This window comes from Chiloscyllium plagiosum, unplaced genomic scaffold (assembly GCF_037043375.1).
Source record: "Chiloscyllium plagiosum isolate Xiang-an unplaced genomic scaffold, Cpla_swu_hap1 HiC_scaffold_8, whole genome shotgun sequence".
NCBI classification, from domain to species: domain Eukaryota; kingdom Metazoa; phylum Chordata; class Chondrichthyes; order Orectolobiformes; family Hemiscylliidae; genus Chiloscyllium; species Chiloscyllium plagiosum.
Genome location: NW_028270146.1, coordinates 1,559,833 through 1,574,984, shown reverse-complemented (window position 1 = coordinate 1,574,984; position 15,152 = coordinate 1,559,833). Strand labels below are relative to the sequence as shown.

The 15,152-nt window shown below is 44.9% G+C and overlaps 1 protein-coding gene across 6 annotated transcripts in view; it reads right to left on the bottom strand.

The window, feature by feature from the left end:
- pomt2 (protein-O-mannosyltransferase 2) overlaps positions 1-15,152 on the bottom strand; it is a 228,748-nt gene that overhangs the window by 28,868 nt on the left and 184,728 nt on the right. For 4 of the 6 annotated variants that reach the window (XM_043701478.2, XM_043701476.2, XM_043701477.2 and 1 more), the window contains exon 18: positions 10,074-10,179. The exons of the other annotated variants lie outside the window; for them this stretch is intronic. In XM_043701478.2, the coding sequence (XP_043557413.2) occupies positions 10,074-10,179 (106 nt within the window). The remainder of the gene's footprint in view (positions 1-10,073; positions 10,180-15,152) is intronic. 6 annotated transcript variants of the gene reach the window in all.

The window sequence follows — 15,152 nt, the reverse complement described above, 5'->3', positions numbered from 1 at the left end:
GAGGCGGAAGAGATTGGGGAGACACTGAATGAATACTTTTCTTCAGTATTTACTCAGGAACAGGGCATTGTCGTCGATGTGAATACTGAGTCACAAATAAGTAGAATGGATGGCTTTGAGGTATGTAGAGAAGAGGTGTTGGAAATCCTGGAAAAGGTGAAAATAGATAAGTCCCCTGGGCCTGATGGCATTTATCCTAGGATTCTCTGGGAAGCAAGGGAGGAGATTGCAGAGCCATTGGCCTTGATGTTTATGTCCTCTTTGTCTACAGGAGAAGTCCCAGAAGACTGGAGGATAGCAAATGTGGTTCCCTTGTTCAAAAAGGGGAGTAGGGATAGCCCTAGTAACTATAGGCCGGTGAGTCTCACTTCTGTTGTGGGCAAAGTCTTAGAGAGAATTGTAAGGGATAGGATTTATGCACATCTGGATAGGAATAATGTGATCAAGGATAGTCAGCATGGTTTTGTGAAGGGCAGGTCGTGCCTCACAAACCTTATTGAATTCTTTGAAAAGGTGACGAAGGAGGTTGATGAGGGGAAAGCGGTAGATGTGGTATATATGGATTTTAGTAAGGCGTTTGATAAGGTTCCCCATGGTAGGCTACTGCAGAAAATACGGAGATATGGCATTGAGGGTGAGTTGGAGGTTTGGATTAGGAATTGGCTGGCTGGAAGAAGACAGAGGGTAGTAGTTGATGGCAAAGTTTCTTCATGGAGTGCCGTCACTAGCGGTGTTCCGCAAGGATCTGTTTTGGGACCATTGCTGTTTGTCATTTTTATAAATGACCTGGAAGAGGGGTTAGAAGGTTGGGTGAGCAAGTTTGCGGATGATACGAAAGTCGGAGGAGTTGTTGACAGTGAGGAAGGATGTGGCAGGTTACAGCAGGATATAGAGAAGCTGCAGAGCTGGGCAGAAAGGTGGCAAATGGAATTCAATGTAGCTAAGTGTGAGGTGATTCACTTTGGGAAGAATAACAAAAAGATGGGGTACTGGGCTAATGGTCGGATACTTGGTAGTGTGGATGAGCAGAGGGATCTTGGTGTCCATGTACACAGATCTCTGAAAGTTGCCACCCAGGTAAATAGTGCGGTGAGGAAGGCATATGGCGTACTGGCTTTTATTGGTAGAGGAATTGAGTTCCGGAGTCCTGAGGTCATGATGCAGTTGTATAAGACTCTGGTGCGGCCGCATCTGGAATATTGTGTGCAGTTTTGGTCGCCATACTATAGGAAGGATGTGGAGGCACTGGAACGGGTGCAGAGGAGGTTTACCAGGATGTTGCCTGGTATGGAAGGAAGATCGTATGAGGAAAGACTGAGACACTTGGGGCTGTTTTCATTAGAGAAAAGAAGGTTTAGGGGTGACTTGATTGAGGTGTACAAGATGATTAGGGGGTTAGATAGGGTTGACAGTGTGAACCTTTTCCCGCGTATGGAGTCGGGTATTACAAGGGGGCATAGCTTTAAATTAAGGGGGGGTAGATATAGGACTGAAGTTAGGGGTAGGTTCTTCACTCAGCGAGTCGTAAGTTCATGGAATGCCCTGCCAGTAGCAGTGGTGGACTCTCCCTCTTTATGGGCATTTAAGCGGGCATTGGATAGGTATATGGAGGATAGTGGGTTAGTATAGGTTAGGTGGGCTTGGATCGGTGCACCATCGAGGGCCAAAGGGCCTGTACTGCGCTGTATTCTTCTATGTTCTATCTCAGGAGCAGGAGAGTCGACATTTCGGGCATAAGCCCTTTAACAGAAATGTGATGGAGGACTGATGCCCGAAATGTCAACTGTCTGCACCTCGGATGCTGTCTGACCTGCTGCGCTTTTCCAGTGCCACACTTTCTGACATACAGACACAGGCCAGTAAGCTTAACATCTATCATAGAGAAAATGTTAGAAGCTACTATTAAAGATGCTTTTACAGCGCACTTTTGAAGTTCAAAGTAATCAGGCAAAGTCACCTTGGTTTTCTCATAGGGAAATCATGTTTAACTCATTTATTGGAGTTCATGGTGTACACTGCCATGTATGGAAAATTGGCTGCCCAATACAAAGCAGAGAGCAGGAACACGTGGGTCCTTTTCAGTCTGGCAGGATGTTGAGTGGATGAAATTATTTGTATGAGGGGATCAAAAGGTATGGGAGCTAAATTTGCTTTTGTCATATAGACACGAAGGGGGGTGAGCTATGAAGGAGTATACCAGGTGAAGTGAGTGGGCAAAGATCTGGCAAATGGAACACAATGTGGAGAAGCGTAAAATTGTCAATTTTTGCAGAAAGCATAGAAAAGAAACACATTACCTAAATGATGAGAGGCTGCAGAGCTATGAGATGCAGAAAGATCCGGTATCCTAGTGCATGAATTAGAGAAAGTTAGCAAGCAGGTACAACAAGTAACCAGGAAAGCCAATAGGATGATAATGGTTTATTGCAAGGGGAATTGAATGCAAACATAGGGAGGTTCTGCCTCAGTTATTCAGGGAATTGCTAAGACAACAACTGGAGTATTGGCCACCATTTTTATGGAAGGATGTTAATGCTTTGGAAGCAGTTCAGAGGGGATTATAGATTGTCTTATGAGGAATGGCTAGATAGGCTGGCCTGTATCCTCTGGAGTTTGGAAGAATTAGAGGTGATTTAACTGAAACATAACAGATCCTCAGGGAATTTGACCTGATGATGTTGAAAGAATGTTTCCTCTAGGGGAAGAATCCAGAAATAGGGGTCATTGTTAAAAAATAATTGGGTGCTAGTTAAAACAAGAGACGAGGAAGCATTTTCTCTAAGGTTTGTGTAGCTTTGGAATTCCTTTCCTCCAAAGGTAATGGATACAGAATCTTTAAATATTTTTTAACATTAAGATAAATAGATTCTTGATTAACCAGAATATATCCAGGAATGTTGAGTTGAGATTAAAATCAGATCAGCCATAATCTTAGTGACAGTGCTGCAGGCACAAAGGGCCGAGTGGCCTACTCTTGTCCCTTGTTTGTATGGGAATTAGGTGTAGACGTAGACTATTCACATCAGCAAGGATGTTCTGGCACTCAATACAATCATGGCTGATCGGATTGGGTTTCAAATTCAGTATTCCCACGTCCCCCAATAATATTTGATTCTATTATCTACTACTGAAAATATTCGATGAATGACAACTTGAAAATATTCAATGAAAGTGTCTGGGAGATGTTGATCTGCAGTACAGAGGGTACATGGCAGCACAAAAATCTAACTGGCATTGTAACCTCTGCAGCACAATCCAAGAGCATTGGGATGTGGGAGTAAGCCTTTGAAGCTGGTTTCAAGTTGCTACGGCCGACTACTGACCTTGAGGTAACTCTTCCCAGCACTGACCTCTGCTTATGTCACATCTATTTTAGAACATAGTACATGTAACAGTCCAGCACAGTACAGGCCCTTTGGCCTTCAATGTTGTGTTGACCTTTTATCCAACTCTAAGATCAGACTAACCTACATACCCTTCATTGTACTATCTTCCATATGCCTATTCTGCTGTTTGTAATGTTTATTAATGACTTGGAAGAGGGAGTCGAAGGGTGGGTCAGTAAATTTGCAGATGATACAAAGATTGGTGGAGTTGTGGATAGTGAGGAAGGCTGTTGTCGGCTGCAAAGGGACTTAGATATGATGCAGAGCTGGGCTGAGGAGTGGCAGATGGAGTTCAACCCTGCCAAGTGTGAGGTTGTCCATTTTGGAAGAACAAATAAGAATGCGGAATACAGGGTTAACGGTAGGGTTCCGAGTTAGGTGGAGGAACAGAGGGATCTTGGGATGTTCATAGCTCTTTGAAAGTTGCCACTCAGGTGGATAGAGCTTGTAAGAAGGCCTATGGTGTATTAGCGTTCATTAGCAGAGGGATTGAATTCAAGAGTCGTGAGGTGATGTTGCAGCTGTACAGGACCTTGGTAAGGCCACATTTGGAGTACTGTGTGCAGTTCTGATCGCCTCATTTTAGGAAAGATGTGGAAGCTTTTGAGAGGGTACAGAAGAGATTTACCAGGATGTTGCCTGGAATGGAGAATAGGTCGTACGAGGATAGGTTGAGAGTGCTAGGCCTTTTCTAATTGGAACGGCGAAGGATAAGGGGTGACTTGATAGAGGTTTATAAGATGATCAGGGGAATAGATAGAGTAGACAGTCAGAAACTTTTTCCCCGGGTACAACAGAGTGTTACAAGGGGACATAAATTTAAGGTGAAGGGTGGAAGGTATAGGGGGGAGTCAGGAGTATGTTCTTTACCCAGAGAGTGGTGGGGGCATGGAATGCGCTGCCTGTGGGAGTGGCAGAGTCAGAATCATTGGTGACCTTTAAGTGGCAATTGGATAGGTACATGGATGGGTGCTTAAGCTAGGACAAATGTTCGGCACAACATCGTGGGCCGAAGGGCCTGTTCTGTGCTGTATTCTTCTATGTTCTATTCATAAGTCGCTTGAATGTCTCCAATGTATCTGACTCTATTACCGCTACTGGCAGTGCACTCCCCTAAATCTTCCACCAATCACCTTAAAATTATCCCTTGTGAAAGCGATTTCTGCCCTGGGAAAAAGACTCTGACTATCCACCCTTCTATGCCTCTCATCATCTTGTACACCTCTATCAAGTCACCTTTCATCTTTCTTCGTTCAATGGGAAAAGCCCAAGCTCTCTCAACCTTTCTTCATAAGGCATGCCCTCCAGTCCAGGCAGCATCCTGGTAAACCTCCTTTACACCCGCTGTAAAGCTTCCACATCCTGCATATAATGAGACGACCAGAACAGAACACAATATTCCAAGTGTGGTCTAACCAGGGCTGTATTGAGCTGCAGCATAACCTCATGGCTCTTAAACTCAGTCCCCCACCTATGAAAGCCAACACACCTGGGGGGAGCATGGTGGGTCAGTAGTTAGCACTGCTGCCTCACAGTACCAGGGACCTGTGTTAGATTCCTGCCTCAGGTGACTGTCTGTCTGTGTGGAGTTTGCACATTCTCCCCTTGTCTGTGTGGGTTTCCTCCAGGTACTCTGATTTCATTCCACAGTCCAAGGATGTGCAGGTCAGGTGAATTGGCCATGCTAAATTGTCCATAGTGTTAGGTGCATTAGTCAGGGGTAAATATAGCATCGGGGAATGGGTTACTCTTCGGACGGTAGGTGTGGACTTGTTGGGCCGAAGGGCCTGTTTCCACACTGTAGGGAATCTTAAGGAGGGATATGGTGTTTGATTTGTGTTTAACTACTCTAGCATAATAACGAATCGTCTGAAAACAAATCTGCCAGCTCAGCAAGCAAACTTACAATCTGAACTCTCTCAACTTGGGTTGCAACTTTGAGGGATCTATGGACATGGACCCAAAGATCCCTTTGTTCCTCCACACTGCCATTGGGCATTGGTCAATCTTTTGATGAAGAGGTCTAATACTTATATAGGTTGATCTTTTCAGAACCTTGACTTTAAAGCAGTAGGTGTCAGAGTGCAGGTGACTGAAGGCCTCTTGGAGGTTTAATAATGACTAGTAGCTACCACAGGGATCAGTGCTAGAGGCCTAGCTATTCACTTATAAAGGACATGAATGGAGGAATTAAATGTAATATTTCCAAATTTGCTGATGATGCAAAACTGGGTGTGAGAATTGAGAATAGGATGCAAGGAGGCTATGAGGGTGCGACAGACTAGATGCAGGGAGGATGTTTTCCCAGGTTGGGGAGTCTAAAGAAGAGGTCCTGAAAGATGAATTCAGGGAGTTAGGAGAGAAGTTAAAGGAGAGGACCTCAGAGGTAGTGATCTCGGGATTACTCCCAGTGCCACGTGCTAGCCAACATAGAAATGAAAAAATAGGCAGGATGGACACGTGGCTTGAGAGATGGTGTAGGAGGGAGGGGTTCAGATTTGTTGGACATTGGGACCGGTTCTGGGGAAGGTGGGACTATTACAAAAGGGACGGTCTACACCTGAACCAGACTGGAACCAATATCCTTGGGGGAGTTTTTGCTCCTGCTGTTGGGGAGGTTTAACACTAATGTGGCAGGGGGGGGGGCTGGGAACCAGAAGAGAAAACAAGTAGGCAGCGAGGTGGAAACTGGAGACTGTAAGAATTATGAAGATAACATTAATAAAGGGAAGAGTAGGCAGAGAGCAGGTGAGCGCAAAAGAACTGTGGCCTGAAATGCATCTACTTTAATGCAAGGAGTATAGTGGGTAAGGCAGATGAACTTAGGGCTTGGATTGGTGCCTGGGAATATGACATTATTGCCATCACAGAGACTTGGTTGAAGGAAGGGCATGATGATTGGAAACTAAATGTTCCAAGATATAGACACTTCAGACAGGACAGGGAGGGAAGTAAAAGAGGGGTGGAGTTGTATTGCTGGTCAGGGACGATATCAAGGCTGTGCTAAAGGCTGTGCTATGGCCGTCTTGGGTAGTGAGGCATTATGGGTGGAGCTGAGAAGTAAGAAGGGTGCAGTTACATTGTTGGGGCTATATTACAGGCCTCCCAACAGTGAACATGAGGTAGAAGAATAAATAGGTAAACAAATTATGAATAGATGTAGAGGCAATAGGGTAGTGGTGATGGGAGATTTTAATTTTCCCAACATTGACTGGGATACACTTAGCGTCACAGGTCTGGATGAAGTAGAATTTGTAAGAAGCGTCCAGGTGAGTTTTCTAGAACAGTATGTCAATAGTCCGACGAGTGAAGGGGCCATGTTGGACCTCGTACTGGGGAACGAGCCAGGCCAGATGGTAGAAGTTGCGGTGAGGGATTTCTTTGAGAACAGTGACCACAATTCTGTAAGTTTTAGAATATTCGTAGATAAAGATGAGTGGTCCGAAGGGAAGAGTACTAAACTGGGCCAAGGCCAATTATATCAAAATTAGGCAGGAGCTGGGAAATGTGGATTGGACACAACCATTTGAAGAAAAGTCCACATTTGAGATGTGGGAGGCTTTCAAAGATAGGTTAACAGTAGTGCAGGATAGGCATGTCCCATTGAAGGCAAAGGATGGGAAGGGCAAGATTCGTGAACCGTGGATGACAGGAGAAATTGTACGACAAGCCAAGAGGAAAAGGGAAGTGTGCATAAGGTCGAGGCAGCTAAGAACAGAACGGGCCTTGGAGGAATATCGGAAGAGTAGGACAAGTCTGAAACAAGGAATCAAGCATGCGAAAAGGGGTCATGAAATAGCTTTAGCAAGCAGAATTAACGAGAATCCCAAAGCCTTTTACTCTTATATAAGAAGCAAGTGGGTAACTAGAGAAAGGATTGGTCCACTAAAAGATAATGAAGGAAGGCTGTATGTCGAACCTGAGAGAACCCGTGAGATTCTGAATGATTACTTTGGATCAGTGTTCACTGAGGAGAGGAACATGATGAATGTTGAGATGAATAGAAGCTTGATTAGTCTGGATCACATTGACATAAGTAGGGAAGATGTGTTGGGCAGGCTAGAGGTTATTAAGGTGGACAAAGCCCCAGGACCGGATGGGATCTAGCCCAGGTTGCTGAGGGAGGCAAGAGGGGAAGTAGCTGGGGCCCTGACAGATATCTTTGTGGCATCCTTAATCACAGGTGAGGTGCCCGAGGACTGGAAGGTTTCTCATGTTGTCCCTCTCTACAAGAAGGGTAGTAGGGATATTCCGGGTAACTACAGACCAGTGAGCCTGACGTTGGTGGTGGGGAAGTTGCTGGAGAGGGTACTGAGAGAAAGGATCTATTTATATTTGGAAAAGAATGAGCTTCTCAGTGATAGGCAACATGGTTCTGTGCGGGGGAGATCGCGCCTTACCAACTTAATAGAAGTGACCAAGTTGTTAGATGAAGGAAGGGCTGTTGATGTCATATACATGGAGTAGGTTAGGCATTTGATAAGGTTCCCCATGGTAAACTAACGGAGAAAGTGAAGTCACATGGTGTGCAGGGTGTTCTAGCTAGGTGGATAAAGAACTCGTTGAACAACAGGAGACAGAGAGTAGTAGTTGAAGGGAGTTTCTTGAAATGGAGAAAGGTGACCAGTGGTGTTCCACAGGGGTCAGTATTGGGGCCACTGTTGTTTGTAATATACATAAATGGTCCAGGAGAGGGCACTGTTGGTATGAACAGCAAGTTTGCAGATGACACGAAGATTGGTGGAGTAGCAGAAAGCATAAGGGACTGTCAGAGAATACAGGAGGATATAGATAGACTGGAGAGTTGGGCGGCAAAGTGGCAGATGGATTTCAATCCAGACAAATGTGAGGTGATGCATTTAGGCAAGACTAATCCTAGAGCGAATTATACAATGAATGGAAGAGCCTTGGGAAAAGTTGATGGGCAGAGAGATCTGGGAGTACAGGTCCATTGTACACTGAAGGTGGCACAGGTGGATAGAGTGGTCAAGAAGGTATATGGTATACTTGCCTTCATTGGACGGGGTATTGAGTATAAGAGCTGGCAGGTCATGTTAAAATTGTACAAGACATTGGTTTGGCCACATTTGGAATACTGTGTACAGTTCTGGTCGCCACATTACCAAAAGGATGTGGATGCTTTGGAGAGGGTGCAGAGAAGGTTTACGAAGATGTTGCCTGGTATGGAAGGTGCTAGCTATGGAGAGAGTAGGTTAGGTTTATTTTCACTCGAAAAAAGGAGATTGAGGGGGACCCTGAGTGAGGTTTACAAAATCATGAAGTCATGATTTGGAGATGCCGGTGTTAGACTGGGGTGTACAAAGTTAAAAATCACACAACACCAGGTTATAGTCCAACAGGTTTAATTGGAAGCTTTCGGAGCGACGCTCCTTCATCAGGTGATTATCTGATCACCTGACACCTGATTGTCTGATCACCTGACAATCACCTGATGAAGGAGCGTCGCTCCGAAAGCTAGTGCTTCCAATTAAACCTGTTGGCCTATAACCTGGTGTTGAGTGATTTTTAAAATCATGAAGGGTATAGACAGGGTGGATAGAGACAAGCTTTTTCCCAGGATGAAGGTTTCAATAACCAGAGGTCATGCTTTCAAGGTGAGAGGTGGAAAGTTTAAGGGGGATACACACGGCAAGTACTTCACACAGAGGGTGGTGGGCGTCTGGAACACGTTGCCAGCAGAGGTTCTAGAGGCAGGCACGGTAGATTCATTTAAGATGCATCTGGACAGACACATGAGTAGGTGGGGAGCAGAGGGTTACAAATGCTTAGGAATTGACCGACAGGTTTAGGCAGTACATTTGGATCAGCTCAGGATTGAAGGGCCGAAGGGCCTGTTCCTAGGCTATAAATTTTCTTTGTTCTAAAACCAGGGGGGACAGTCTCACGATGCTGGGTAGGCAAATAATACAGATGAGGAAACATTTCTTCACTCAGAGGGCAGTGAACCTGTGAATTCTCGACCACAGTAGGGTATGGAGGCCAAGTCACGGAATATATATTAAAGTTTAAATATGTTTAGATAGTAAAGACAGAGGGGTATAGAGAGGGGGGGGGGGGGGGGGGGGGGGAGGCATGTGGCATTGAGATGCAGGATCAGACATGATCATATTGAAAAGTTGAGCAGGCTCAAAAGGGCCAAATGGCCTACTTTTGCTACTGATTTTTATATTAGTAGCTCCAACTTTGAGCAACAATTTTGATTTGGCACCTTGCTCAATGGCTTCTGGAAATCCAAATCCAGTATATCTACAGGCACTGTCCCCTTTATCCACATCACATCCACTCTTCAAAGAACTCCAAAATCTTGCTTAAACATGATTTCCCTTTCCCACACCATGCTGACTGTTCCTAATCACTTGGAGATTTTCTATATGCCCAGCAATAATGTCTTAATGATTGATCCGAATATAGTTGCCAAAATATACATCAAGCCAACTGGCCTATGGGTTCCTCTGACAAACACAGAATGCCCGAGAAACTTGGCAAGTCCGCAGCCTACCCGCCATCCCTGTCACAGGGAAGAGGGGTCATCTTTCACCATAAGACAAGAACAGCATCTCATGACCTTCGACGTATAGACAAAACATGTTAGTTGAAAAATAAGGTCTGAACACTGAACACGAAAATGGGACTGGAATGCAATGTGATCTGATTGGATTTTCTGACCTCTGACACACTGAACTGGCAGATATCCGCGTTGCAAGTAGATGGCTGTAATGCTTGATAAAATCATATAGAGAACGAGACTGGACAGATTTAGCCACCAAATTACCTAAAGAGGGGAGAACAGTTAGTCCAAAAGGTAGAGAATTCCTTCACTTTGATAGAACCAGTGATATCTGGCAAACATTCATTAACAATAACAGATCAGGGAGATTTCCAGAGACTGACCTTATTCATCACCAAACACCTCCAAGTAACTTATAGTAGATTCATTCCTGACTTTGTTGTCAGGATTGTGCAGTCATGATCCAGTAATTTGTACAAAACTAACTACCTTTTGAAAACAAAGCTAATCTGACTGTAACTGGCCAAAAGTAAAACGTAAATACATAGCTGAGTGCAAACTAGATTGTAAACCCCGGCTCTTGTCCAATAGTTAATAAAGTCCTGGACAACTTAATGTGAATATCTATAACAAAACCAGAAAATTACTGGAAAAAAAACTCAGCAGGTCTGGCAGCATCTGTGGAGAGAAAGCAGTTAACATTTCAGGTCCAGTGACCCTTTTTCAGAACTCAGGTTCTTTGTGTTTTGTGAAACTCTAAGTTGGAATTCAATAAGAGCACACCCCCCCCCCCCCCCCCAACCCTGTAACACTGCATTTCTCCTGGCTAATCCACCTAACTTACACAACCCAGAACACTATGGGAAACTTAGCATGGCCAACCCATCTTATCAGCATATCTTTGGACTATGGGAGGAAACCAAGCACCCAGAGGAAACCATCGCAGACACTGGAAGAATGTCCAAACTCCACACACAGTTGCTTGCGGCTGTAAATGAACGAAGGTCCCTGGCACTGTGAGGCAGCAATGCGAACTACTGAGCCACTATGCTGCCCCAACAGAAAGAGTTGACAGACAGAGGATTAGACAAACAGAGAGAGAGAGAGACAAAGAGAGCTAGAACTAGAGGATTCTGGGTAATCCAAGATGGAGGACGGGAAAAATTTCTGGCTATAAGAGCTGCTCCTTTTTTTGAGGTATTTTAGGTGTTGGAAGCGATTTCCTCAAATTCCAGGAGCAGCAATTACTGTTTTATATGCTGTTTTGGAACTTGAGGAAAACAAAGTCAAAACAACAGCAGTTTTAAAGGGAGAAGAACAGACAAAGGAAGCACAGGGTGAGGACAGTGCAGGGGAGAGAGAGAGAGAGAGAGAGAGAGAACCTGCACAGTTACCGCCTTTGCTGTTTGAATTTGTGTATCGCTGGACATCAGAGTGCATCTGGGAAAACTAACGAACAGTGAAATTCACAACTAAACTTGGAGGAACTGTTGGGCGAAGTTCACAGCACAGAATCAGATAAGTTAATTGTTGTTTTAAGTCTGTCCAAGAGAAAGGCTGCGGTAGTGAGTATAGGGGATTCTTTCTTGATTATATGTTTTTGGAGATAAGTCTCTTGATTAAACTCAAAATATAAGCCATAGCTATTAATTTAACCTGGGGCAGTGTTTGTCGAGGAATAAGACGGTGTTATTTTCTGGGTCTGTAGATTGTGAAGGAGCAAAAATGGCCTTTGCAGTGATATGTTCTTCTTGTCAGATGTAAGTGTTTAAAGAGAACTTAAGGGTTACTGTGGATTATATCTGCCATAAATGCTGTTGGATACAAATCTTATCAGATCGAGTGGATCGGTTGGAGAGAAGCAATGAGGAATTTGCAACAGCAACAGTATGTGATGGATGGCAGTTATAGGAAGGGGGGGAATGTCTCAGATACAGTCACATAGATGGGTTAACTCCAGAAAGGGTGAGAGAGGTCGGCACTTAGGGCAGGAGTCTTTTGTGCATATACCCATTTCAACAGGTATGCTGTTTTGGAAAATGTAGGGGGTGATGGATTCTCAGGGGAACATAGCACAAACAGCCAAGTTTCTGGTATTGAGACTGGCTCTAATGCAATGAGGGGTAGGTTGGCTTTCAAGAGATCAAGTGTGTTAGGGGATTCTGTAGTCAGAGGTATAGACAGACATTTCTGTGGCCAGCAGAGAAAAAGCAGAATGGTGTGTTGTTTCCCTGGTGCCAGGATCAAGGATGTCTCAGAGAGTGTGCAGAATGTTCTCACCGGGGAGAGGGGCCAGCAGGAGGTCATTGCCCACATTAGAACCAATGACATAGGAAGGGAAAAGGTTGAGACTCTGAAGGGAGATTACAGAGAGTTAGGCAGAAATTTAAAAAGGAGGTCCTCAAGGGTAGTAATATCTGGATTACTTCCAGTGCTACGAGCTAGTGAGGGCAGGAATAGGAGGATAGAGCAGATGAATGCATGGCTGAGGAGCTGGTGTATGGGAGAAGGATTCACATTTTTGGATCATTGGAATCTCTTTTGGGGTAGAAGTGACCTGTACAAGAAGGACGGATTGCACCTAATTTGGAAGGGGACTAATATACTGGCAGGGAGATATGCTAGAACTGCTTGGGAGGATTTAAACTAGTAAGGTGGGGGTGATGGGTCCCAGGGAGATTGATCTGAGACAGGGACAGCTGAGAACAGAAGTGAGTCAAACAGTCAGGGCAGGCTGGGACAAGGTAGGATTAATAAATTAAACTGCATTTATTTCAATGCAAGGGGCCTAAAAGGGAAGGCAGATGAACTCAGGGCATGGTTACGACATGGGACTAGGATATCAAAGCAATTACAGAAACATGGCTCAGGGATGGGCAGGACTGGCAGCTTAATGTTCCAGGATACAAATGCTACAGGAAGGATGGAAAGGGAGACAAGAGAGGAGGGGGAGTGGCATTTTTGATAAGGGATAGCATTACAGCTGTGCTGAGGGAGGATATTCCCGGAAATACATCCAGGGAAGTTATTTGGTGGAACTGAGAAATAAGAAAGGGATGATCACCTTATTGGGATTGTATTATAGATCCCCGAATAGTCAGAGGGAAATTGAGAAACAAATTTGTAAGGAGATCTCAGCTATCTGTAAGAATAATAGAGTAGTTATGGTCGGGGATTTAAATTTTCCAAACATCGACTGGGACTGCCATAGTGTTAAAGGTTTAGATGGAGAGGAATTTCTTAAGTGTGTATAAGACAATTTTCTGATTCAGTATGCGGATGTACTCTTGACCTACTCTTGGGAAATAAGGCAGGGCAGGTGACTGAGGTGTCAGTGGGGGAGCACTTTGGGGCCAGCGACCGTAATTCTATTCGTTTTAAAATAGTGATGGAAGTTGAAGTTCTAAATTGGAGAAAGGCCAATTTTGACAGTATTAGGCAAGAACTTTCAAAAGCTGATTGGAGGCAGATGTTCGCATGTGAAGGGACAGCTGGAAAATGGGAAGCTTTCAGAAATGAGATAACAAGAATGGACCTCAGTTGTTTTTCAGACTGGAGGCCTGTGACCAGTGGAGTGCCACAAGGATCGGTGCTGGGTCCTCTACTTTTTGTCATTTACATAAATGATTTGGATGCGAGCATAAGAGGTACAGTTAATAAGTTTGCAGTTGACACCAAAATTGGAGGTTTAGTGGACAGCGAACAGGGTTACCTCAGATTACAACAGGATCTGGACCAGATGGGCCAATGGGCTGAGAAGTGGCAGGTGGAGTTTAATTCAAATAAATGAGAGGTGCTGCAGTTTGGGAAAGCAAATCTTAGCAGGACTTATACACTTAATGGTAAGGTCCTCGGGAGTGTTGCTGAACAAAGAGACCTTGGAGTGCAGGTTCATAGCTCCTTGAAAGTGGAGTCGGAGGTAGATAGGATAGTGAAGGCGGCGTTTGGTATGCTTTCCTTTATTGGTCAGAGTATGGAGTACAGGAGTTGGGAGGTCATGTTGCGGCTGTACAGGACATTGGTTAGGCCAATGTTGGAATATTGCGTGCAATTCTGATCTCCTTCCTATTGGAAAGATGTTGTGAAACTTGAAAGGGTTCAGAAAAGATTTACAAGGATTTTGCCAGGATTGGAGGATCTGAGTTACAGGGAGAGGCTGAACAGGCTGAGGCTGTTTTCCCTGGAGCGTCGGAGGCTGAGGGGTGACCTTATAGAGGTTTACAAAATTATGACGGACATGGATAGGGTAAATAGACAAAGTCTTTTCCCTGGGGTTGGGGAGTGCAGAACTAGAGGGTATAGGTTTAGGGTGAGAGGGGAAAGATATAAAAGAGACCTAAGGGGCAACTTTTTCATGCAGAGGATGGAACGTGTATGGAATGAGCTGCCAGAGGATGTGGTGGAGGCTGGTACAATTGTAACATTTAAGAGGCATTTGGATGGGTATATGAATAGGAAGGGTTTGGAGGGATATGGGCCGGTTGCTGATAGGTGGGACTAGATTGGGTTGGGATATCTGGTCGGCATGGACAGGTTGGACCGAAGGGTCTGTTTCCATGCTGTACATCTCTATGACTTGAGAGAGAAAGAAAGAGTGAGAGAAAGCACGCGCTAGAACTAGAGAGCGAGAGAGCGAGAGAGCTAGAACTAGAGAGAGCGAGAGAGAGAGAGAGCGAGAGAGAGAGAGCGAGAGCGCGAGAGCGAGAGCGCGAGAGCGAGAGCGAGAGGGAGAGAGAGCGAGAGAGAGAGCGAGAGAGAGAGCGAGAGAGCGAGAGAGCGAGCGAGAGAGAGAGCGAGAGAGCGAGAGAGAGAGCGAGACAGACAAATACAGTGAGATTGCAGGCAGGACTATACAGGTGGTGATGGTGAATGGCTCACTGAAATAGAATTGATGGTGAGCCAACAGATCAAGACTGCCCTGCAACCAGAGTTGTAGGCAGCTTAATTTGTGCAGAGCAGCTGGTTAATCTAAAGTCCAGCAGTTCCAACATTCCTGGCCAGTCAAGAGCTCCATCGTGGGGACTGCTGGGACTGCAGGCAGGTTAACAAGGTATGTACAATGGAATCCCAGACAGGGGCATTGGGCAACAGGGTGTGGATGGAGGGGCGGGTTTTAAGATACTGGTAGAAAAAGAAAAAACTACCAACATTAGGGCGGGTGTAAAAATGGGCAAAGAGCCATCTCCAAAGACAGTATTCCAATATTTTCCCTGCTAATTTAAAAGCAAAAGGTTGCC